The 25421-nt window shown below is 39.5% G+C and overlaps 1 protein-coding gene across 1 annotated transcript in view; it reads right to left on the bottom strand.

The window, feature by feature from the left end:
• Nucleotides 1–25421, bottom strand: part of TUSC3 (tumor suppressor candidate 3) — a 143210-nt gene that overhangs the window by 67837 nt on the left and 49952 nt on the right. The window contains exon 2 of the mRNA XM_081959373.1: nt 20943–21112. Coding sequence (XP_081815499.1) covers nt 20943–21112 — 170 coding nt within the window. The remainder of the gene's footprint in view (nt 1–20942; nt 21113–25421) is intronic.

The raw sequence follows: 25421 nt of genomic DNA, 5'->3' as shown, positions 1-25421 counted from the left end.
AAAGTGTAGTACATGAGTCCTGCAGTTGTAAATCAAATCATGTGATCTGGCTTCTCCAATGGCAGTCCCCCCCCCCCATTTCTTTTGCTGTAAACTGCCAAAAATATCACAAATCATGATCACAAGAACCATGGGAGGGTGCAAGCAGTCATAAATGTGAGTTGACTGCTCAAATTGTAATCATGCGACTGTGGGGATGATGTAACAGTTGTAACTGAATTTAGATTACATTGAACTTTTCCGGCGGCTAATTCCAAGGTTAATTCAAATCATCTAGCAAAAGGTTGTAAGATGAGGAACACCTGTAAAGGCATGCCTTGATTAAAATTTTATATTTGGAGGAGGAGGAGAGAAGTAAAGACAAGTCTACACTGCAAAGAAAGCTTTCATCCTTTTTTTTTCTTTTTAGTACACTGGTCTAAATTTAAGAGGATGTTTTAAGAAAAAAACAAAAGCAAGAACAATTGATCCATGTCAGCTGCTGATAAAATAAGTAGAAAGGAGAGAATTGGGAAATCTTACTCTATACCATTAACAAAATTATAGTCATTTAGTGGCTTTTTTTTTAAAGTAACAGTTTTTCTAAAATTAAATTGTGTTGGAGGATCTATGTGTTTTTAATCATGTTTACTTAAAAGAGAAGCATTAATGGATCCCATTAGCTTTCTTTCATTTTTCTTATTGTATTAATATAAAATACCATAATTTGTGTATTGAGAGGAATGCACATAGAAAGCACGATCATATACTTATATACATCCAGTTTAAATATTGGCACAACCGCCACTCAAGCAATAAGAACAACAACAAATATTAACTCACTCAGCCTTTCTTTCCTTTTAGTATACCGAAAGGTCACAGAGTTTTGCATAACCACTTTGCAAACATCTTTTCAGAAAAACTGGTTTCATGGAGGGAATAGTAAGAACATGGAATGAAGTAATATCATTCTGTGTGGCCAAGTATACAGGAATAGTATAAAACTGCTTAGGTCAGAATATGCAGTGTCTCCACTGCACCCCAATTCTTCATGGGTAACACTGCATTAGTAAAGATGACAAAAATCATATGCATGTTGAAATCAAGCCTACAAACTCCTTGTGCAGGTAGTCCTCAACTTACAATCACAATTGAGCCCAATATTTATATTGTTAAGTGAGAAATTTGTGAAATGAGTTTTGCCCCATTTTATGACTTTTCTTAACACATTTGTTAAGTGAATCACTGCAGTTGTTAAATTAGTAATAAGGATAAGTGAATCTGGTTTTCCACTGACTTTGCTTATCGCCAAAGGTGACCCCAGGACACTGCAACCATCATAAATATGAGTCAATTCAAAGCATCTGAATTTTATTCACGTGATCATGGGGAGGCTGCAATGGTCGTAAGTGTGAAAAATGATCATAAGTCACTTTTTCAGTGCTGTTATAACTTCAAACGGTCACTAAATGAACTATTTTAAGTCAACTACCTGTGTGCGGATGCATAACTGATACCTCTTCATCATACCCCTAAAATAAGGTAGTGTACCTTCATTAAGAAACCACTACACTCCTTAATATTGATTCATTTCCAGTCATATCACTGTGTGTTTTACTTGTTTGGAATTACAAAGCAATGGTGTACAATATAAATGTGGTAGTCCCTTGAGGCACAAGGGCATCATTTCTAGGGTTCCAAAACATTATTATGAATTCCACTTGTCTAAGAAAAGGACATTAGAAATAGAGAAAAGAACATTCCTCTAGGGTTCTAAAACTGTGAGTTTTGGCTTTTATCATTTCCTTACGCACCGAGCCATGTTTTATCTTACAAACTTAGATACAGAAATAAGATTCATTCAGAGCCTCTAAGAGTAGAGAGCACAGGGCATCCAAGGCACACCGAGTTCCTGCAAGGGAACTGGAGTGTTGAGGTAGGTGAACTCTGCAGCACACTTAGATAAACTGACTTTGCAAAATTATCATTCATCTAGGGCAAATATAACACATTGCTCCCAGGAGACGAGAGCTGATTAAGAATCAGCTGCTTCTATAGAGACAGATCACTGCACAAGTTAGCTCAGCATTGAATCAATTTTTGCTGTACACATTTGAACAACTGGCCCAGAACTTGAATATTTGCATTTCAACAACAACAAGAAAAAAAAAAGAATAACTGCTTCTGTACCAGTTTTTGAATATTTCGATCTGGGCAGCTGAAGGTATACTTGGATCACAGCAAAGATAAACAGTTCCAAAATATGAAACAATAGTATTTCCCTCACCCTTTCCCAAAATGATACCTGATGAAATGATAAACCAAACAAAATCCAGGCAAAGTAGATTTTAGGGGGAAAGAAGGAGTTTGACACGTTTTGAAGCTCAGCCAAGCCCCAAGGCTGTGAAATTATTTAATTCTAAAAATATACATTTTGTATATACAGTAGATTCAAAACGTACCATACACGTTTGAAAGGGCTCATCCTGGCATCCATCATTTGACTAGTTACATCGGGGCGGTCAAACTCGCAGCCTGCGAGCCAAATGCGTCAGGCGCTGGCCACACCCATGCCCAGTTTAGCAAAGGGGGAAAAGTCGCGATATATCACATGATGACGCCCTGATGATGCGAGTTTAACACCCCTGAGTTAAATAATGAGAGATTCTCTCCGATAAACTGAAAGAGACACTGAAAGTGAGAACCATCTGAAATAGCTTACCTAAGAGAAAAAGGCTGCAAACTTTGCTGGGTTGGGCATATCAGACTTACTGGGCAGCAGGATTTACTTCCAGATCAATTTTGCATAAGATGCAGCACCTGCCCTTAGGAGCACCAGAGTACATCTATCTACTCTGCTAGATAGATCATGATGCTGCTAGATTTCGAGAAAGCTGTTCTGAGTGTTTTCCTAGGCAAAGGGATTGTGTGGTGTGGTGATTGACTGGTGTCCCTCAGCTGCCATGTTATGCTTTTGTTGTTGTTATTATTATTATTATTATTATTATTATTATTATTATTATTATTATTATTATTATTATTATTATTATTATTATTATTATTATTATTATTATTATTAATTGTTTTTGTTTTGATATTTTAATTCTCTTAACCGTGCACAGTTGCATTTGCGAAATGGGAGCCCTTACCAATGGATTACAATAAATAATGAATAAATTTTCTTGAAAATCCCTCACCCCCCTCACTTTAAATTGCCTGTTAAGGTAGAAAATTCAGGATTACTCCTTGGAAGTTGCACTCAGTGGATAATATTTTCTCTTCTTTCAATTACTTGTGCTTTTCTTAATCTTTTAAATCCAGAACAAAACTTCCAATGATGTTATTTATAATCATATAAACTCAAAGGATTTTATTTAAAAAAAAAACCTATTATGTTTATGGGCAAAAAGTCCAATCCAAAAGGAGTTGTCCTTTGATCTAGCTGATCATTGCAGGAATACAATGTTGATTATTATATAATTTTCCTTAATATTGTCATCTGAACTGAATATTTTCAAAGGTGAAAATTTGAATTTCAATTTGAAAATTGAAAATTCAAACTTCTGAATTTATTTGTGAAAAATGCATTCGTGGTCCTATTCAAATTAGAAATTCAATTGCTTCAGAGAAATGCCGAGCTTCTACCATCTAGATTGATAGAAAACTATTTGACTTCACCTTTCACTCTTTTAATGTTTTGTTGCAGCCTAAAAGTAAGTCTGGATATTACAGCTTTGGACAACTTAGTGAGAGCAGTAAAGCTGAATGATTGCAAAAAAAACTAATCAGGTTGATTAGCAAGGGAAAAGATAATTAGGAAATACCAGGGTCAATTGCTACACTGGACAATTGGGGGAAAAATACATGGACTAACATATGAGAACTTTTAGGAAGGTGGTTAAAATAGAAGAGTTTATTTAACTGTCAGGTTGCCAGATCATCACCTTCGAAAAGGAATGTAATACCATTTAGATTGTGTGTGTGTGTGTGTATGTGTGTAGATATGTATGTATGTATATATGTATCAGTGGTGAACTCAATTTTTTTTGCCCACCGGTTCTGTGGGTTGGCTTGGTAGGATGTGTGTCATGTGACTGGGTGGGTGTGACCAATTTTTTTTCACTTTTTAAAGCATTTTTTTCCTGATAGTTCGGGCGAATAGGCAGGAAAAAATTGCTTTAAAAAGTGAAAAAAAGAGAGCTTCCGACGATTGTGCGGCTCACAGCTGATCCGCTCAATCTTCGGAAGCTTTTGTTTTACTACCGGTTCGCAGAACCAGGGACAATCGTCCCTACTGGTTTCGCCAAACCAGGCCGAACCAGGAGGATTTCACCCGATATGTATGTAACTAAACTATGTAAATGGAGTAAATTGCCAGGTCTCCATGTAGAGTTGGCACTACAAATTGCAAGAAATAATACATCAATACTATTGCCAGCGAAACTACCTAGATGGATTCATAAAATCATTAGAAGATAAGCTCAAATTGATGGACATTTCATATTGATCCTAAGGCTTTAGCATTGTTTTTATTTAGAATTTGCCATAACCACCTTGATGATAGTAGGTAGGCGATACAAAAACAATGAATACATTATATTCAGTCAAATAATTTCTCATACAATTGCTGAATCTTCAACCTCATCCCATAAATTTATATGCTGCAAAGAGCCACTTTGAATCACAAGATGAGCAGCATATAAATGTATTAAACTAAATAAACCTCAAATCTTACCTATTTCATGATAATTACTGACAAAAGCAAAAGCAAAACCAACTAACCAACCAGCCAACCAAAAGAATATTAAAGGGTTTGTTAAATAATCAGATTCATCAGATGTTTAACGCAGTTCAAATAACTTGAGTCATTGGCAATCAAGGAACTTGGTCATCACCTATAAAGCCTTACACAGCACTGGCTTTTTTTTTTTTTACTTAAGGAACCACCTGGTGCTCTTAATATCTGGTTCAGCAGATTCATCTGTCAAAGTTGGCGCACTTCAGGTTCTTTTGATTAAAAATGCCATTTATCAGGGCCCTGGAAGAGCACCACCTCTGTAGCAGCACCTGTCTTCTGGAATGAGATTCTTTGCAAATTCAAATGGATCCCCTCCTTCTGCTATTTCAAAGGGTCTTAAAATCTGGTTTTTCACTTTTTAAAGATGCCAATCAATGCCCTTTTCGTCTTCTGTTTCCTTCTACTAATTTTCTTTGCCATCATTATTCCTTTGCTTTGTGCTGTTTTCGTAGTTTTATTCTTCTCTGTTTTCAAAATACTTTAACAATTGTAAGTCATCCAGCAAATACAATGATTAAATTGTTATTTATTGTTATTATTATATCATCATCATCATCATCATTACTGCAGACTATCCATCCATCCACCCACACATAACTAAGCTTCGCATCTCAAAGGCATCGAATTGGAAAAGCCACATTATCTTTTCTTGAAATCCAAGCTTTTTAGATTGTGGCGGCGAAGAAAACTTCTAAAATGGTTAATGCGGTTTCCAGGGCATGCCAAATATTTTCTTGCTGCAAGTTTTGCTTGGGGAGATCTGTCTTCTGTGTACTGCAGCGTAACTATAGAATTTTGGCACAGAAGAATAACCGGCATTCAAGAAAGATGAGTGCAGTCACTGCTAAGCAAACAAAATGCCACTTGGGGAAAAAGGTGCATTTCCCCATTAGCTCAGTGCACTGATCTCTCCTTGAAAAGAAAATCAGCATTTCTACACCATGGTTATGAGAAGAAAAATTCACTTCCAAGAGTTCATTAATAGTAGAAACAAAGAGAGAAAACTCCTCATATCTTTTTGCTATTAGTGGGTGAGCATAGAAATTATTCTTGTCTTTCAAAATCCTATTTAAGTGACAAAATTGGAAAGCAAAGCATTTAGCTGTGGTGCTGAACTTTCATTAATTAATGAACAGTATTATACAGTAGCATCTTCATTAGCAACCTGTAGAGGGCAGTCAAATAGCACTGAATGAGACATGCCAAGCTTTAAGTCATAACTGCAATGCTTAGTTGCATTAAACTAACTATAAAATAAAAATTCTGAAATTTGAATACAAAAGCAAGACAATCAAATCCATTCTCTCCAACTCAATCATTTACATTAAACATGCTGGGTTACATTACTGCAAAACCATGAAGACACAAATAATATCTCTATCTTTATATTAAAGCTCATTCTATGAACGAGTGGTTCACTAATTGATAAATGTTTAGTACCTTTGGCAAAAGATTTCTACTTAAATTTCAAGCTCATTACATTACATTAGCTTACATATTATACCAGCGATGGCGAACCTTTTTTGGCTTGTGTGCCACAAGTGGGGGGAGCGCAGGGGGGTCGTGTGCAAGCGTGCCGCACCCATAATGCAATGCGCGACCCCAGTGACTTCCGGTTTGCTCGGAGGGTCATTTTAAGCGTTCCAAAGGCTTCAGGGAAGCCTCCAGACGGTCCCTGAAGCCTCCGGAGGGCCTCCGTGGGGGGGAGGCTCTTTTCGCCCTCCCCAGGCTCCTATAAAGCCTCTAGAGCCTGGGGAGGGCGAAAAATGGCTTTAAAAAAGGGTGAACTCAGCTGGCCAGCACACGCATGTGCACTGGCCAACTGACAGGGCAGTGCCTTGCGTGCCCTCACAAATGGCTCTGCGTGCCACCTGTGGCACGCGTGCCATAGGTTCGCCATCACTGTATTATACAGTAGAACAGGGGTGTCCAAACTTGGTAACTTTAAGACTTGTGGACTTCAACTCCCAGAATTCCCCAGCCAGCTGGCTGGGGAATTCTGGGAGTTGAAGTCCACAAGTCTTAAAGTTACCAAGTTTGGACACCCCTGCAGTAGAAATATGACAAACAATTTGTTCAGAGAAACGGGTGAGGTTTTACTTTGCCTCTCTGTCATATATATTTGTATCCTCAGTTGAAAAGTAGCAGCTGCTCCAAAAATAAACTTTCATGGCTAAGAAAGAGAACTTGATAACTTTATACAATACAATACAATACAATACAATACAATACAATACAATAGTAGAGTTGGAAGGGACCTTGGAGGTCTTCTAGTCCAACCCCCTGCCTAGGCAGGAAACCCTATACCGTTTCAGACAAATAGCTATCCAACATCTTCTTAAAGACTTCCAGTGTTGGGGCATTCGCAACTTCTGGAGGCAAGCTGTTCCACTGATTAATTGTTCTCACTGTCAGGAAATTTCTCCTCAGTTCTAAGTTGCTTCTCTCCTTGATTAGTTTCCACCCATTGCTTCTTGTTCTACCCTCAGGTGCTTTGGAGAATAGTTTGACTCCCTCTTCTTTGTGGCAACCTCTGAGATATTGGAATAATGCTATCATGTCTCCCCTAGTCCTTCTTTCTCTTAAGCTAAACATACCCAGTTCCTGCAACCGTTCTTCATATGTTTTAGTCTCCAGTCCCCTAATCATCTTTGTTGCTCTTCTCTGCACTCTTTCTAGAGTCTCCACATCTTTTTTACATCGTGGCGACCAGAACTGAATGCAGTATTCCAAGTGTGGCCTTACCAAGGCATTATAAAGTGGTATTAACACTTCACGTGATCTTGATTCTATCCCTCTGTTGATGCAGCCTAGAACTGTGTTGGCTTTTTTGGCAGCTGCTGCACACTGCTGGCTCATATTTAAATGGTTGTCCACTAGGACTCCAAGATCCCTTTCACAGTTACTACTACTGAGTAAGGTATCACCTATACTGTACCTGTGCATTCCGTTTTTGTTGCCTAAATGTAGAACCTTACTCTTTTCACCATTGAATTTCATTTTATTAGATAGTGCCCAATGTTCAAGTTTGTCAAGATCCTTCTGTATCTTTAGCCTATCTTCTGGAGTGTTGCTATTCCTGCCAGCTTGGTATCATCTGCAAATTTGATGAGTTCCCCATTTATTCCCTCATCCAAATCATTGATGAAGATGTTGAAGAGTACTGGGCCTAAAACAGAGCCTTGGGGTACTCCACTGCATACTTCCCTCCATGTAGATGCAGTTCCATTGAGAACTACACGTTGAGTGCGGTTGGTCAGCCAGTTACCAATCCATCTGGTGGTGATGCTGTCTAACCCACATTCTTCTACTTTATCTAGTAGTAGGTTATGGTCTACCTTATCAAAAGCCTTACTGAAGTCCAAGTAAACTATATCAACGGCATTCCTCTGGTCCACTAATTTTGTCACATTATCAAAGAATGCAATAAGATTAGTCTGGCATGATCTGTTTTTGACAAATCCATGTTGGCTTTTGGCTATTACTTTGTTTGCTTCTAGGTGTTCGCAAATTCGTTGCTTGATTATTTTTTCCAGAATCTTTCCTGGTATTGAGGTTAGGCTGATAGGTCTGTAGTTTCCTGGATCTAATTTTTTCCCTTTTTTGAAGATGGGAACCACATCAGCTCTTTTCCAGTCCTCTGGTAGTTCCCCGGTGTTCCAGGATCTCTGAAAGATATAATTCAGTGGTTCTGAGATCTCGTCTGCTAGTTCCTTCAGAACTCTGGGGTGTAATCCATCCGGTCCTGGTGATTTGAACTCATCTAGGGTAGACAGGTGCTCACTTACCATTTTCTTCCCTATTTCAATTTGTGTTCCTAATTTTGTGGTGCTGCTTTTGATAGGTTGGACTGTTTTATCACTTTGTGTAAAGACAGATGCAAAACATGAGTTAAATAGTTCTGCTTTCTCCCTGTTGCTTGTCACCTTCTTGCCACTTTCTCCTAGCAATGGACCAATTGTTTCCTTAACTTTTTTCTTGTTTTTAACATGTTGGAAGAAGCTTTTTTTGTTAATTTTTACTTTTGTGGCAAGCCTTTCTTCATTGTGAGCCTTAGCTTTCCTCACTTCATCTTTACAGGCTCGGGCTATTTGCTGATATTCTGCCTTAGTTATGTCCCCCTCCTTCCACTTTTTATACTTACTTTTTTTGTCTTTCAGTTTGTCAGATAGTTGTTTATGCAGCCATGCTGGTTTCTTTTGGGAGCTGTTGTTTTTCTTCTTCATTGGTATTGTGTTAGACTGGGCTTTTCTAATCTCATTTTTCAAAATTTCCCAAGCTTCTTGAGTTGTTTTCCCCTCGAGGATTCTCATCCATGGAATTTTTCCCAAGCTCTCTCTAAGTTTATTGAAATTAGCTTTCTTAAAGTCCAAGACTCTAGTTTGACTTTGTTCTACTACTTGTGTTTGGATAATGTTGAATTCCAATATTGCATGGTCACTTGCCCCCAGGGTTCCTATGGCTTCAACACCTTCTATCATTTCCTCTCTGTTAGTGAGAATTAAGTCCAGTATGGCTGATCCCCTTGTTTCCTTCTCTACTTTTTGGAAAACAAAGTTGTCTGCTAGGTTTGTTAGGAACCTGTTGGATCTTCCACTTGGTGCAGAGTTTGTTTCCCAGTTGATGTCAGGGTAGTTAAAATCTCCCATTACTATTGTGGTGTGCTTCCTACATACCTTAGTTAGCTGACTAGCAAAAAGTTCATCTTCTTCCTCTGCTTGGTTGGGTGGCCTGTAGTATAGACCTATGGCAATGTCATTTCCCCCACAACCTTTAATATTGACCCAAATGCATTCAAGATAGTTCTCATTATTGTTGTGCTCTATTTCTGTAGAGACATAGTTATTTCTTATATATAGTGCAACTCCACCTCCTCTTTTATTTGGTCTATTTCTTTTAAATAATTTAAATCCTTCTAGCTGTATGTTCCATTTGTCAGTTTCATCCCACCAACTTTAATCAGAACCATTGCAGAAAAAGAAATAGAGGAGGTCAGGTTGTTCTGCTAAGAGCTCCAACTGACCAGTGTTTCTCAACTTTTGACAACTTTAATATGCCTGGAGTTCAATACCTAGAATTCCCCATCCAGCATACACTATTCCAGTGTTTCCCAACCTTGGCAACTTGAAGATGTCTGGACTTCAACTCCCAGAATTCCCCAGCCAGCGAATGCTGGCTGGGGAATTCTGGGAGTTGAAGTCCAGACATCTTCAAGTTGCCAAGGTTGGGAAACACTGCACTATTCCATTTCTGGTTCTCTTCACCACTCCCTCCTCTCAGCAACCTGCAGCCAATGAGCATGCTCAGTGGGCTGTTGGCTGCATAGATCCTAATGACTTTTTCGAGCTCTGTAAAGCTTGAGATCTCCATCAAGATATAGTAAAAATCATTACTAAAGATGATAAACTGCTCATACGTTCAGTTAGGTTCAAATACAGCAGCGTGAAAAAATGTTGCCCCCATCTTTTTTATTACATTTAATATACCTGATGTTCTTTTCAAAACTGAGGTTGCTAAAATAGCTTCAGGCTTACAAAACTGCAAAATAATCTGACAGCAGTCTTCCTGTAAAAGGACTTTTCCTAGGTGCGCTTACTGTGTTTAAATGTTGGAATATATCATATACTTTCAACAGAGGAGCACCAAGTTTACTAAACTGCTGGGGGAAAGTTTCCAGAGCATCGCTCTCACCTTCCTACACCTTGTGTTCAAGTACAAGAGAACAAATGGGCACAAGGGAACCCATTCTTCTAGTATATTATGGATATTAAGCCAACATGGAAGATAAAGACAAAAATAAGTCTTTTAAGTCACCTATTAAATAATATTTTGTGAGATGCTCAGTACCTTAATAGGCACATGAATGCATAACAATGGAATTTTGCACGCATTCCTAGTAGATCTATCCCTAAATGGAAATCTCCAAATTAGATTTGAATTACAATTTACACCTAGCACAGCCACTGAGATTTTGAGAATTGCAATGTCAACATAACTGGAAAGCATCAACTTGGAGAAGATCAGATTCGTTAGAACCAAAGCTTGATCAATAGACAAAACAAATTATCAAAAATAGCAACAATCACTACAGTGGCAGGAGGGGTGATACAATTAACTGACTCCCTAAATTTTGAGATAGTATGTTTATAGGTTTATAATGCAGGAGTATATGAAGGAATGAATAGATAGAAAAGCTATATATACCATATTTTTCAGACTATAAGATGCTCCGACTATAACACGCACCTAGATTTTGGGGAGGAAAACAAGAAAAAAAATCTGACTCTGCCTCCCAGTATCCATCCAGTATTCATCTGGCCCGTTCGCCGCCATCACCCGTTCGCCGTGGCCCGTTTGCTGCCACAACCCCTTTACCACCTCCCCTTCGCTGCCACTGTGGCACATTCACCACCGCCGTGGTGGCCTATTCTAGAACAACTAATCGGCACCGCATCAATCTCCTCCCCCCGCAATATTTGTTGTATAAGATGCAAAGACATTTCCACCCACTTTGGGGGGGGGGGTGCTTCTTAAGCTCCAAAAAATACTGTACATGTGTTCCTAACCAATTTACTTCATTCTAAGTGAAAAAAAGGACCTGTTAAGGTGGTGGTAATAATTCTAATGCAATTTCCTCTAAGGAAACATTTACAGAATTATGAAATTGACACCGAAGCAACAGACCTTACAAATTTATAAAATGCAAAACAACTAATTCCTAGCTAGTGGCTTTAGGTCACGTGTCCATAGCCCTCATAAAATACTCAATTATTTGGTTCCCTCTGCAAAAATGTTCTTCATCCACCTACTTCTGTGCTAAGGGACCCACCTGTAGGACACTTGGAGATGAATGAAATCAGCAGAGACTAATGCAAGTATCAAGCAGATGGGAGCAGTTTGATGGCTTGATTATTATTATTATTATTTTGCACTTACTCTTAGATGCTCTAAACTGGAAAAATGGGATATTAGTATCTATCATGAAAAGTTGTTATAACTGTAGAAGGCAGTAATTTTTATTCTTTTTACATTTTCATTTTATTACATTTTTAGTTATTTAACCAACACTATATTTCCTTGGGGCAATGGCTACACTGTAACTAAGTAAGAATCAATATTAACATAATCTTTATTGCAGATTATAAATGTAACACCAAGACTATTAGATAATGATCCACAAACCTTTAACCATTTTTCATTCTCTGCTCAGGAGATACATCCACATATAAATCTTCCAGTGTAAGGGCACTTCTACCTTGCCCCTTTCGTATCACAAACTCACAGAAACAGTTTGAAAAGGATCCATGATCAGTTTACAACTGACTTAGGAAAAGTAACAAAAACGAATGACCTGTATCCAAGCCACTGTAGATTCAAGAGTGATAACAATTGCACCACATCTACTCAATACAAAAGGGCAAGACAAAACAGAACAGTAGTCAAGCATTTGCACATATCATCTGGGAAATGGAGGAAGAACTGCAAAGCTATCAAGTAAACAACCCACTTATAGGACCTGAAAGTCAACAGCCACAAGCAAGGGCAAAATAAGATCTCCACCAAAAGAGAAATGGACCCACGATGTCTGTGTGTATGGATGTATACCTGTACAAACATGAGACTCAGACTGATTTCTACTGCAATGCAGCTATACCAGAAATAAATCAATTCAGCTCTCCAATATTGTAAACATCATGGGAAAACAAAAGCCAAAATGCTGCAGATTTTTTTTGCATTGAATTCCCCCAAGTAGAACTGAGGATATAACTGAACAGATGATCTACGTATATTCAGCACAGTTGTCTGCTGATGGGAGGATTTCCAGAAAAGCAAATGCTTTCACATTTGTTTGCTAACAATTATGTTTTAGATTTATATACTACTTTCCTTCAGGAGCTCCATTTCCCTTTTTCTCCTAACCATAACACTCTTAGGTATCTTTGTCTAAGAGAGAAAATAGCTTCTTAAACTTGGTTCTCTGCTGCCAGTCTAATACCTTAAGTACCAAATCCCACTGTTTAAGGCAGGGGTGTCCAAACTTGGCAACTTTAAGACTTGTGGACTTCAACTCCCAGAATTCCCCAGCCAGCTCTGCTCCATTTCCCTTTTTCTCCTAACCATAACACTCTTAGGTATCTGGGGAATTCTGGGAGTTGAAGTCCACAAGTCTTAAAATTGCCAAGTTTGGACACCCCTGGTTTAAGGGAACCATTGCAGCATTTCAGTTCATAAGAAAGTTTTTTCCATGCTACTGCAGATAGGCACAATATACAGGTAGTCCACAACTGACCACTCACCATTCATTTAGTGACCTTTCAAAGTTAACACAGGCACTGAAAAAAGTGGGTTATGTTTTTCACACACATGACCATTGCAGTATCCCCCATGGTCACATGATCAAAATTTGGGTGCTTGGAAACTGGCATGTATTGATGAAAGCTGCCATGTCCCGGGATCATGTGATGATATTTTGCAACCTTCTATAGCAAAGCCAATGGGGAAACCTGATTCACTTAACAAATGTGTTACTAACTTAACAAGTGCAGCGATACACTTAACAACTGTTGCAAGGAAGGTTGCAAAATGGGGCAAAATTTACTTAGCAATTATCTTGCTTAGCAAAGGAAATCTTGAACTCAATTGTAGTCGTTAAGTCAAGGATGACCTATACTCATAAACAAGTGGCTACTAGTAACATTGGCAGCATGGCCTGAAAAACATGATGCATGTTGGAATGTGAGTATAAATGTATAGTCTGAAGGGTCTCACATTCTGCTTGGTGGATCTGAATGGTCCCAGAGACTTTCAAACCATTGCCAATACCCTTACACATTATAGTGTGCAATGTCAACAAGTCTTACTGAAGCCTGCAACAATCTTGGCTTGCAGGAAGGATATTATCTATGCATGTCTACTAAAAGCTCATTACTTATCATCCACATTAACTTTTACAAGCAATTGCCTAAATCAGTAGTCGCATGTGATAAATCTGATGCTGGCCTGTGTTCAGGGGATCATAAACATGTTCAAGAGCTTATCCCTAAGATTTTGCATCTTTGCTAAAGTAATGAGAAATAAACAATCCCAAAGGAAATTTGCAGTGAACACGAATTGGAATGCCTTCTCTACATTTTACCCAGCTCAGGAGAAAAGATGGGAAAAGTCCAGACCTTTTGCTAAGTCTATGGTCTTAAGATATTGCAGAACTGTAACACCAAGCATGGATAATGGTAGGAATAGGAATTGTAGGTCAGTAGCATTAGAAGGGCAAGAGGATTCCCACCCTCATGTAGACAAAAACTAGTAAAATATAAGCCCCAAATATAAACCCTGGAACACACACACACACACCTGAAGGGACAGTTACTAGAAAGTGGGGTTTGTTTCTTCCTGAAAAGATAAAATATTTCCCTTCTTACTAGCAGTTGTTTCAAGACTGGACACATAATAAGCAGCAAATCTCGGTTTCATTTATTACCTGTGGGACTAAGAACGATTATATTATCTTCAACGATTATCACCAACATCATTGGTGGTCAACCTGGATATAAAGATCTAGATATCAATGTCTTTTAATAATGACCTTGAATCTTGCTCGCTTATTTTTTCCTCCACTTTTGGGGTATTGTCTCTTTTAGTTTGAAAATTCTAATCATCAAGCCCTTGCCTTTTATGATTATTGATGTGAACTTTGATAAGAAATAATAATTTCCCTGAAAAGCGATATTAACTGAAATAAAAGAAAAAAAGACGAAAGATTAGAGGACAATGAAAAGGCAGAAAAGCATGCTATGAACTGCTGGGAGAGTTGACATTAGACTCTATTACAGTTAAACTAGTAATATACTTTCAGATATTTCACAGTGACAGTTTCTAATTTTACTCATTTAGTTGATACAGATACAATCCAACTTTCACCAGTTGTAGCTACAGCTTGAATAGCAGCTTTTTGATAGAGGAGATTGCTTTTCCACTACATTTGCTGAGCAAAATTGATAGTTTCACTTAGCTATCTTCCAGAATAGGAGGGGGAAATCCTTAATTTCCAGGGGCTAATCATCATTAGCTCCTGAATGATCAAGTGAGACTTAATGATAAGAGGCAGACCTAAATAATGCACTGACTTATTTTATTAGTGGTCAGTGGGATTACTTTAGGTGACCAAAAGATTACCCTCCTTAGTTTTTTTTCCCGATAAACTGGATATGGAGGCTGGTGGCGGTGATGAGCATGTTTAAATGATACCCCTGGTTTTCAAGGTCAGCTATGGCTCAAGTCCACATTTTTAAAAAGCCCAATATAAAGAAATGAGAATCATTGAACCTGACTAATTACAGCAATTAAGCAAGGCTATTTACTTTGCATAATTTATTTTTCTTGCGCTGGCCCCTGGAGAAGCAAAGATTATTAGCAAGCACTGGTGCCTTGGCCTTCTACCCGCTATCATTCTGTTTGCAGAGATTGGTAACACACAATATTTGTCTTCCAAACCATAAGGTTTGCAAATTCTTAAGGAAAAAAAAAAACCACTCAAGAGAAGGTTCTCAGTTCATTGGAGTCTGCAGCCTATACATAATGGCATGATTATAGAAGATGGAAAGAAAACATTCAAAACCAATCTTCCCTCTGATTTCTCAGCATAATTCTCCTTTCCTAAAAGAAACATAGCCTGTTATGCTTTCCATTCCAAAAGGTATCAGTCTATTTTCTAGCAGAGACGAAGAGAGGTGAATGACAGGAGGACAGAGATTAGAAGCTTCCTTAATGAATCAGTGGACGTGAGGATGCAAGGAGAGGGTTCGTCTCGGTGAAGTGAGAGAACTGAGGAAAGAGCCGATACCTGCCGTCGTAAGGTGTTTGGGGAGAGACTCTTATGTTGTAAGAACTCCAAGAGTTGGGGGACCGAAGCCTTTAGGGGGTCCTCGCCTCGAGAAAGGCACCGTAATGAAGGTCTGCCACGTGGATTCGTAGATCCGATTAGTGGCCGGGCGGCGGGTAGCCAGAATGGTCTGAATAACAGTCTCAGAAAGATTAGGCACCCTCAAGACCGCCCACTCAGCCTCCAAGTGGTTAGGCGGAGCCAGTGCAGGTCGGGATGGTGAATGAATCCCTGATGAAGGGTGGGTGTCACTGGGAGGCACCACTGAGGCCCTATTGAGAGATTGACTAAGTCCACGTACTATGGCCGGCGTGGCCAATGGGGTGTGATTAGAACGAGTATGACTTCCTCCTCTATCATTTTCCGAATCACCTTCTTTATCAGGGGGAAGGGAGGGAAGGCGTACAGGAGACCGAGAGGCCACCTGCACCGTAGAACGTCCGTTTCTTCCGTGCTTGGTGTCATGTAGCGAGACATGTACCTGGGCAGTCGTTTGTTGGACGCCGTTGCGAAGAGATCTAGAGTTGCTGTCCCGTACCTGGATGACAGCTGGTGGAAGATGCGACGATTCAGGCTCCACTCTGCTGGTTCGATCGTTTTGTGGCTCAACCAGTCAGCCCTGGTGTTGTCGGAACCCGATGTTTTCGGCATGGAGAGAGAGAAGGTTGGCTTTCGCCCAGATTCCTAGGCGAAAGGCAGACTCCATGAGAGATACCGCTCTAGTCCCCCCCTTGGCGGTTGACATGCGCCTTGGCTGTCGTGTTGTCTGTCCGAATTAGTACATGTGTGTTGCGAAGAGAGAATTGGAAGTGAAGGAGGGCTAGATGGATGGCCCTCAATTCTAGCCAATTCATACTGTGGGATCAGTCGGAATCCGACCAGAGACCCTGAGCTACTTGATTCTCCAGGTGAGCCCCCCCCCCGTCAAGCTCACGTCCGTGGTAACTATGAGATGCGAAGGTTCCCTGAAAAGGGAGCCAGGGATATCCACCAGTCCAGAGATTGCAGAACCTCTGGAGTCAAGCTGACCTTCACTAGGGAGCAGCTGCTGTTGGTTTTCTGGAAAGGCAGAAGAAACCACTGAAGGCAGCGGCTGTGAAGCTGTGCCCAAGGGACGATGGAGAAGCAAGAAACCTGTGTTTAAGTCCAGCAGCTATGCCCCTTCGATGGCCTCAGATATATTAGCCATGCCAGGTGAGTAAGAAGGGTGGCGGCGGGGCATGGGAGAAATGTCCTCTGTGCAAAGGGGATCCTCATCAGGGGTGATGCTCCTGCCGCCATCCGAATCATCCCCACTGCTGGCCAAATTGCCTGTGCCCCTGGCATCCTCACGATGGAGAATGGAAGTCACAGGGGAGAGGTCATCCTCCAAATCAGAAGATAGGTCAGGAGGAGGACTGGAGTGAAAAGGCATCTGGGCCTGGAATACATGTGATTCAGTGTGCTTGGCCTTGGCCCTGGCTTTCTTTGGAGGGGCCTGAGAGGCACTGTCATCTTCCCGAGGGGATGGATTGGCTGCACCCCTGTGATTAGATCTGGGGGTCCTGGAAGGGGGCCCAGTGGGCATAGTTTCTGGAGCAGGCCTGCGCCTGTGGGTCCCAGATGAAGGGGACTCGGTGGTGGGAACAGGGTTCAAGGAGTTTGGAGGCCCTTGTGGCTCAGAATTAGGAGTGAAGGCCATGGCCTGTACTCACGGCTTGTTGAAGGAGGTAAAATGGCCACCCGATGATTTTTGCACCCAAACAAGATGGCCACTGAGGCTACAGAGCCTCTGGGCTGACGCCCCGAGGTAGCCGAGGCCACAGACTGCACGTGGACGTCAGAGGCCCTGCGGCAAGGCTGCAGAAGCGAGGGCGAAGCAGCGGTGGTCTAGCAGCAGCAGGAGCGCAAACAAACGGCGGCGAAGTGCGGCAGCAGTGGCGGCGCTTCCCGGCGGCTGTGGCGGCTTTTGGCGGCTCCCGGCGGCTCTCAGCAGCGGTTAGTGGCATTGGCAGCAAAGGAAATGCAGGCGAAGCCAGCAGAGGTGGCAGTGCTGAGTGGCGCCTCCAACCGCTATTGCCCGATTACGCTGTTTGCCAGGGAGCCTCTGAAGCCCGAAGGCCAATCCGGAGGCAAAAGCCTCGAATAAGCCCCAGCTATGCCTCTCCAGGAGCCCAGGAGCTAAAGATATCCAGAATTTATAATTTAGAATAGTCAATTAATAAGTCAAGTTGAGGAGAGAGCAATTAGCACAGCCAAACTGATCAAACTGGGTCTAAAAATGCGGGAGCATGCTCCTCAGAAGTGATGACATCACTTTGGTAGACTATTGGTTACTGACTGACCATGCATGACCGCTGTCTCCGCCAACTTAGGAGAATTTATCTTCTATATGTACGTTTGAAATTCCCAACTTTTAATTGCTTCATTGTTTAAGAAATATTAACTTTCTGTTATCATTTTCAGGTAAAGAAATGTCAACTTCATTTAGTTCATTTTTTTTCCTGTAGCAAATGTGAGATCTTAAATCCAAGCTATTTAAAATGTTTTGAACTAGAAGCAATGAGTTAATTGTTTCTTTTTTTAGATGTCCAGCTGCATTCTTATGAAATGATGAGCTTGCAATCCTAATATTTATTTAGAGATGGATTTCACTGAAATTAATGGGATATGTTCATAGCCTATGGCATGTAAAAGATGAATCTTAAGCCCTTTTCTTCCCCACCCCATCAGTAAATGGGATCCTTTTATGAAATGACAATATTTATGCAGTATAAAATCTCATGAACAAAAAGATTTACACCAAGATCAGCATAATGGGATGTGTTACTAGCTCTTTCATGTAATAATCAGGGCAGTAAGCATTTAAAGCTGCTCTGATCATTCCTGATCTTCACCCTCCTGAGGATAAAGCAGTTTCTTGGCAACAAACAATAAGCCCCTTTACTGTTTGCCAAACCAATTCTGTCATGCCAACCTGTCACTCAAAAAAGGCACTACAGGAACCTGTTCAGAGTTTATTTCCTGGAAAAAGAAAACTGAAGGTGAACACAATGAGGAACTATAGAGACATTCAAATGCCTAGAAAAACCCAATAGAGAACAGTGTATAACAAATTCTGGCAACTAATGCCTCCCCAAGCATGTCTTAAGGCAGGCCTGGGTGCTGCCAAAACTGCAAGTGTCTGCTTATGTGTAGCTTTAGCAACTCCCATAGTGTGCAACACCAACAACTCATAAACATGTCAGCATGCTGCAGAACAGAGGAATGCCTTGAATGCTTCTGCAATTACACAGACCAAAACCAAATTTTCCTAATTTTTCAGCCCAGCAAAAAGAACACTCAAATCTAATCCAAACTATGAGATTTAGAAACTTAACTAGGTAATTCAAATAATTAAAATACTAATATACAAAAGTCAATTTGTGGATATATCTTAATCATATTTCCCTTCCAGGATCACGCTTTCCAGTAGAATCATCCCATCTGAGGCACCCATTTCCTTTTGTCTCATAACCTTCAGGAGAGATCCAATGAAGCAGCAGTAGTACCCTGTTTCCCTGAAAATAAGACCTCCCCAGATAATAAGCCCTCCCCAAAAATATTGCAACACAGCAGCAGCCATGAGGTGACCACGCTTGCCGTCTCCTGCACCTCAAAAATAATAAGACCTCCCTAAAAATGAGGCCAAGTGCTTATTTGGGGGGTCAAAAGAAAATAACACCCTATTTTATTTTCAGGGAAACATGGTAACAGCAGCCTTCTCCCTCAGCCAGCCATACTTTGCCAGCAAGCATCCCAGTTACTCCATTTTCCCCCCTCTTTCCACATATAAGACTGCACCATTTTCCATTCCCTCATGATCCTCAGAAAAGCTGCATGGAAGCCTCTTCCTCAGCTAATCCACAGAACTGCCTGCTACTCTATTGGAGGAGACGGGACACAGGAAGCCATAGACTACTAGGTAAACTGTACCCCCCCCCCCACCGATCTCCATTCCAGTGTGTTTCCAAAGGCCCCATTCCTCCAGGAAGTCAGCCAGTCCTACGTTAGCAGCAGGCAACAAGGTCACTCTTTCACATTAGCAGCAGGCAACAGGGTCACTCTTTCATTCTTTCCTCACTGGTTACTACCATTAAGATATTTCAAATTTTGCCTCCCTTCTAAAGGTCAGTCACTTACAAGGACTTGCAACCCACTGATTGGGTGCAAGGGCCAAAGGGAGGTGAGGAAGAAGTGGGGATACACCCTTCCAACTTCCCTTGTGTCCTACAACCTACAGGTTTCCAGGAAGTGTAATCAGAAGATGTGGTAGTGTTATCACGGGCTCAACTTTGCCAAATTTCAATGCCCTAGTAATCATAGATCCATGCAGTCTGTAAATATTTTGGATTATGTTGCTCCAAAAATTGTTATTCTATGATGCAATATTTCATCCAATTTAAGGTTACAAGGTATCAACAAGAGTTTAAATAGTAGAGATTAAACTATATAATGGATATTAATTTTATGAAATTGTTACTGACTGCTGTATTTTTATCTATTCTAGAATTTGTTATGTAATGGTCTACTATTATAAATCACCATTAAGTTGTAAGATTTAGTGTCATAAAAATTAAATAAATAAACTGCATTGAGTTCATTACAGAATAGTAAGATTCCCTCTACATAATTGCTAATGAAGTAAATCACTAGTTTTGTTTAGGTAGCATATTTTAAAACAATTTTAAGTATACTGCTCCTCCTTCCCCACCCCTCCACCAGGCATTCTTTTATACATACTCTTCACAGCTATGACTGCAAATCATAGTAAATAGGCTCCAAAATGTTACAAAAAATATCTGGAGCAAATAGAAAAAGGAACAAAGTTCCAAGCAGAAATGAAATGTCAACTTTGCTTTTAAAAAATATGCTAGAAAAAGTGTTCAAAATTAAAAACAAAATTAAAAGTTGCTGGATTAGGTAATAATTTACTTTACAAATAAATTTGATTTAACCCATTTCCTTAAGATACATACTGGAGGCAATTCAGCATTATTAGAATCAGAAGCTATATGAATTGTATACATTCGCACATAGTCCAAACCTGCTAGTAGATCAGGCCATTAGCAGAAGAAGCAGATGAAAACTGTACTTTATCTCCTCTAAACAAAGAATCTCTTTTTATTATTTGCATGGAACTGGTAATATAGGAGCAAGACATTTGAACACTATTGTAACTTTTATAAACTTTTATTTTAAAAAAATCATAATGGCTTCTTAGCTTTTCTACAGAGAGAAGCAAGGAGAGGAGAGGAGAGGACTTACCTGCAAACTGAGCATTGTCTCTGTGGCTGCAAAGCTGTAAACATGACAATCACTGAATAGTTGCGAGGTGGCGCCTTCACAAACCTTCTGAATTTGTCTCCATTCATACGGATGACTGAGCGCCTTGAACTCCATTCAATAAGCTGTTCCACCTTCTCTGCTAAAAGATTCTGAAATCAAACACAAAGATAAAGGCTGCATTAAAAAGTTGTGATATGCCAGTTTGCTCACACACACACACACACACACACACACACACATATTTATTTCAAATCCCAGTAAGAGTATGGCTAGCTGATGAGAGCTAAATAGCTTGAAATAGATCTATAATAGTCTCCCTTTATTTATCAGCACAAAAATGCAACACAAAAAAATGGTTTCCTGCCTAGAAGGCTCCTAGGGTAGAGCTGAAAGGCAAAAGGGAATATGACATAATAATAAACACACACACTGTGTGTGTGTGTGTGTGTGTGTGGTGTGTGTGTGTATGTGTGTGTATGTGTATATATATATATATGTATGTATGTATGTATGTATGTATGTATGTATGTATGATGTATGTCTTTGGTTGTTCGGGTTTATATATATATAAAATGTATGTACGTACACACACACACACAAAACAAACACAACACACAGACACACACAAAGTGTTTTTCTTTTTGTCAAAGAAGAAAGATGAGCAGCCATATAAGTTTGCAGAATGAATGAGTGAATGGAGAGAAAAAAATAAGTAAGTATTCTGAAATTACACATGTTGGTCCTCTCAACAGGGAATGATGAACTTGAAGGGGTGTTTGGTGATCTCTGGGCTTAGTTGTTTTTTTGCAAATGTTTCATTACCCAAGCTAGATAACATCCGTGCTAGTAAGGAGTGGAGTTTTGCTCTCAGCTGATGTTCTAATAGCTTGCCCTGTCAATGTTGGTGGGGATGGTCTTAAGAGATTCTTTGGTTGGTCTGTTGGCTTGTTCCGCAGTTCCTTGATTGGGGCATTGTTTACTTGATTATTGGTCTGGTGTTAATCTTGGAGATAATGTATCATCCTCTGAGTGCTGATTGCTTGTGGGGAGGTATTTTGGTCTTTTTGTTCCCTTTTTGGCTTGTTGATTGTCTCTTTTGCATAGTATGTAGATATTGTTTATGTCTGTATGTCTACTGATGGCTAATTTGTCAGAGTGCCAGGTCCTTAGAAATTCCTTAGCATTTTTGGACTTGGCTTGGTCTAGGATGGTTGGTTTCCCAATTGAAACTATGGTTAAGTTGTACCATATTTTGTGAAATTAAAGAGTTTTCATCATGTCTTCTGACTGCTGGTTGGTGTTTATGGATAAATTCTGCCAGCCTTCTACATCTTTGTCCTAATAGTTTTGCAGTCACTACACTGTAGGTCATAGATCCACTTTTTTGTCTCCTCCATATATATATGCAATCTTTCCCACCCTGCTCTACTCAGCTACATCATGTAGTTTAGGTTTACATAGTTGTCATGTCATGTGATGTATGGTTGTTGACCAAAAATAATTCATAAATCTTCATGGGGTAAAAGCCACTATCTTGTTTATGATTTATAGAAAATCATACAACTGTTTCCTATTAAACTTTTTCAGAGAATATAGCAAACACCCATTGGTTGGCTAAAATGGCAGCTTCTGAGTTGTCAACACACTTATAGATGACAAATTTAGGATTTAGGTGAGAGGATTATTACAGGATTAGAGAGTTGCTGTGTTCCTACCAATAGGAAACAGATGATTCAGAATATCTTGTCATGTTATCAAGGCTGAATGGATAACGCATCCTGTTCTGAGTAAAATCTCTGGTATCTCTGTTGACACAGGATACTAAGATTTACATAAACCTCTCAAATATAACGGTGGCCTCTGCTTGTCCAGTTATATTGGATGCTTTTTAAGTTTTAGACATTTGGATGTAGAAAAGAACCTTGAAGAGATGAAGCTCGATAAAAACATCCAAGAAAGAAAATCTAACTGAAGGGCTGCTAGTAGAAAACTGAATTCAATCATATAAACAATTTTCAAAAACCTTCAATATTTTATTTTTTATCAAAATGTTTGTGTCATCTCAATGTCATCCTCAGATGGCAATGATTATTTGGATGGTGCTGTGTCTCTAATATTTTGAGGCACAGAAAGTTTTACTGTATTGAAAATTCTAACATAGCTTTAAAATATCTTCAAAATAAAATGTGGCTTCAACACTTTCTTTAAACCCAGGAAGACAAAAATATCACACACACACACCCATATTGACAACATCACTCTATGATTTGATAATGTTTGAAGCCTGGATACAGGTTACTGCCAGCCCTGCAAACAGACTAGAATCAACTCCACAAGAAAAATTATACTTTATTGAGATAAGCTTCAATAATGGACCCTAAGGGGTCCATTGTGAGAGAGAGACAGTTTGTGCTATCTCTCTTCTCTTTCTTATAACTTAGTGAATCTGGGAGATGTTTGCCTGGCCACTTCAAACATTATCTAGCTTCCCAGAATGTAAACTATGTCTCACTCCTCTTTCCCTTGGTAACAGTTGCATATTTCTGTCAAGGTCATCTCCAATATTCCAGTCCAGAATAGAACAAAATTAGATAATTGAAAGGAACTTGGAGGTCTTCTAGTCAAACCCTCTGCTCAAGCAGGAGACCTTATACCATTCCAGAGAAGTGGCTGTCCAAACTCTTCTTAAAAGCCTTCAGTGATGGAGCACCCACAACTTCTGAAGGCAAGTTTTTCCACTGATTAATTGTTCTGCAGGAAATTTCTCCTTAGTTCTAGGTTGCTACTCTCTTTGAGTTTCCACCCATTACTTCTTGTCTTGCCTTCTCTTCTAGTACTTTGGAAAATAAGTTGCCCTCCCTCTCCTTTTAGGCAGCCCCTCAAATATTGGAACACTGCTATCATCTCACCCCTAGTCCTTCTTTTCACTAGATTAGACATATCCAAATCTTGCGTCTTTGTTGCTCTTCTTTGCACTCTTTCCAGAGTCTCAGCATCTTTTTTTATATATTGACATGACCAAAACTGGATGCAGTATTCCAAGTGTGCTCCTACCAAGACATGTTACTAACACTTCGTGTGATCTTGATTCTATCCCTGTTTTAATGCAGCCTAGGATTGCATTGGGTTTTTTGGGTGGCTACAGCAGCCAATACATCTAAATAAATAAGAAAATGATAACATGGATACACACGATCAACTTGGCAAATTATTTATGCTGGGAAGTACATAACAAAATGTACAAAATTCCCGTTGATAATGCTGGACCTCTCAGCAGCTCTTGGTCCTACTCACTGAATTATAGTGATTAAAAACAATGCTGAATGATACTAATAAGAAACTCTAGTGTTGGAAACTCACAAAAAATGAATCAGTTGATATACATATAAATAAGATGCCATTCAATAAATATACATACATAATACCAACAAATCTATCCAAAGAACTCAATTAATTATTCAAGGTACATAAGAAAGCTTGAATACAATAAATGGCAGGCTGGAAGAGCTGTTTGCCAACTGAAAATCATCATAGGTGGCTAGCAACCTACTTGTCTTTGTGATTAATAACTCAAGACAATGTACACAATCTGAACAATGCATTGTTTCTTTAAAGCATGCCAGCTATATACTAGCAACTGATCAAAGCCAAATTACAGAACAGGGTGAAAAATACATTTAAAACAGTTAACACATTATTAAAAAGACACAACAAAGAATGTTGTTTAGAAAGTTCAGACTGCCCCAGGAGTTTTTGATACAATTTTATAGAAGAATTATTGAGTCTGTCATTTGTACTTCTATAACTGTCTGGTTTGGTACAGCAACCAAACAGGACAGGTACAGACTTCAACAAACAGTTAAGAATGCAGAAAAAACAATTGCAAACAGCCTTCCTTCCATAGAAGACCTGTCTATTGTGCGGGTCAGAAGGAGGGATGAGAAGATATGGACATAAACTGTTTCACCTCCTCCCTTGGGGTAGTGCAATAGGGCATGTCAAAGCAACTAAATACAAGGACAGTTTCCTCCTCATGTCATCACTGCTGAACACCTAATTATCACAGTGCTATCTAATGTCTGTTTATTTACCCATGTAGTATGGCTATATTATTATTATTTATCCTTCTTATTATCTTCTTTACTCCTCCCCCCTTATTGGTATTATTGTTATTTTTTTCTATTAATGTTATTGTTATGTTGCATCTCCATGTACACTGATAATTTCTGCACTGGAGCCAAATTCCTTGTGTGTCTAATCACACTTGGCCAAATGTTGAAAATATTAGTTTGTCAGAAATGCATTGACATATGGTCTTGAAAATCAACATAATGTGGCTGGCCTCTTAGGCCACGTTAATAAAAAATGTCATTATTGACATATATGCATTAAACCTTATACTGACAATTAGATGCTAGTGAGTATAACAATACAAGATTCTGAACTCTCACATTTCAT

This window comes from Natrix helvetica (genome assembly GCF_964273705.1).
Source record: "Natrix helvetica genome assembly, chromosome: 7".
Classification (NCBI taxonomy): domain Eukaryota; kingdom Metazoa; phylum Chordata; class Lepidosauria; order Squamata; family Natricidae; genus Natrix; species Natrix helvetica.
This window is presented reverse-complemented; position numbering and strand designations above follow the sequence as displayed.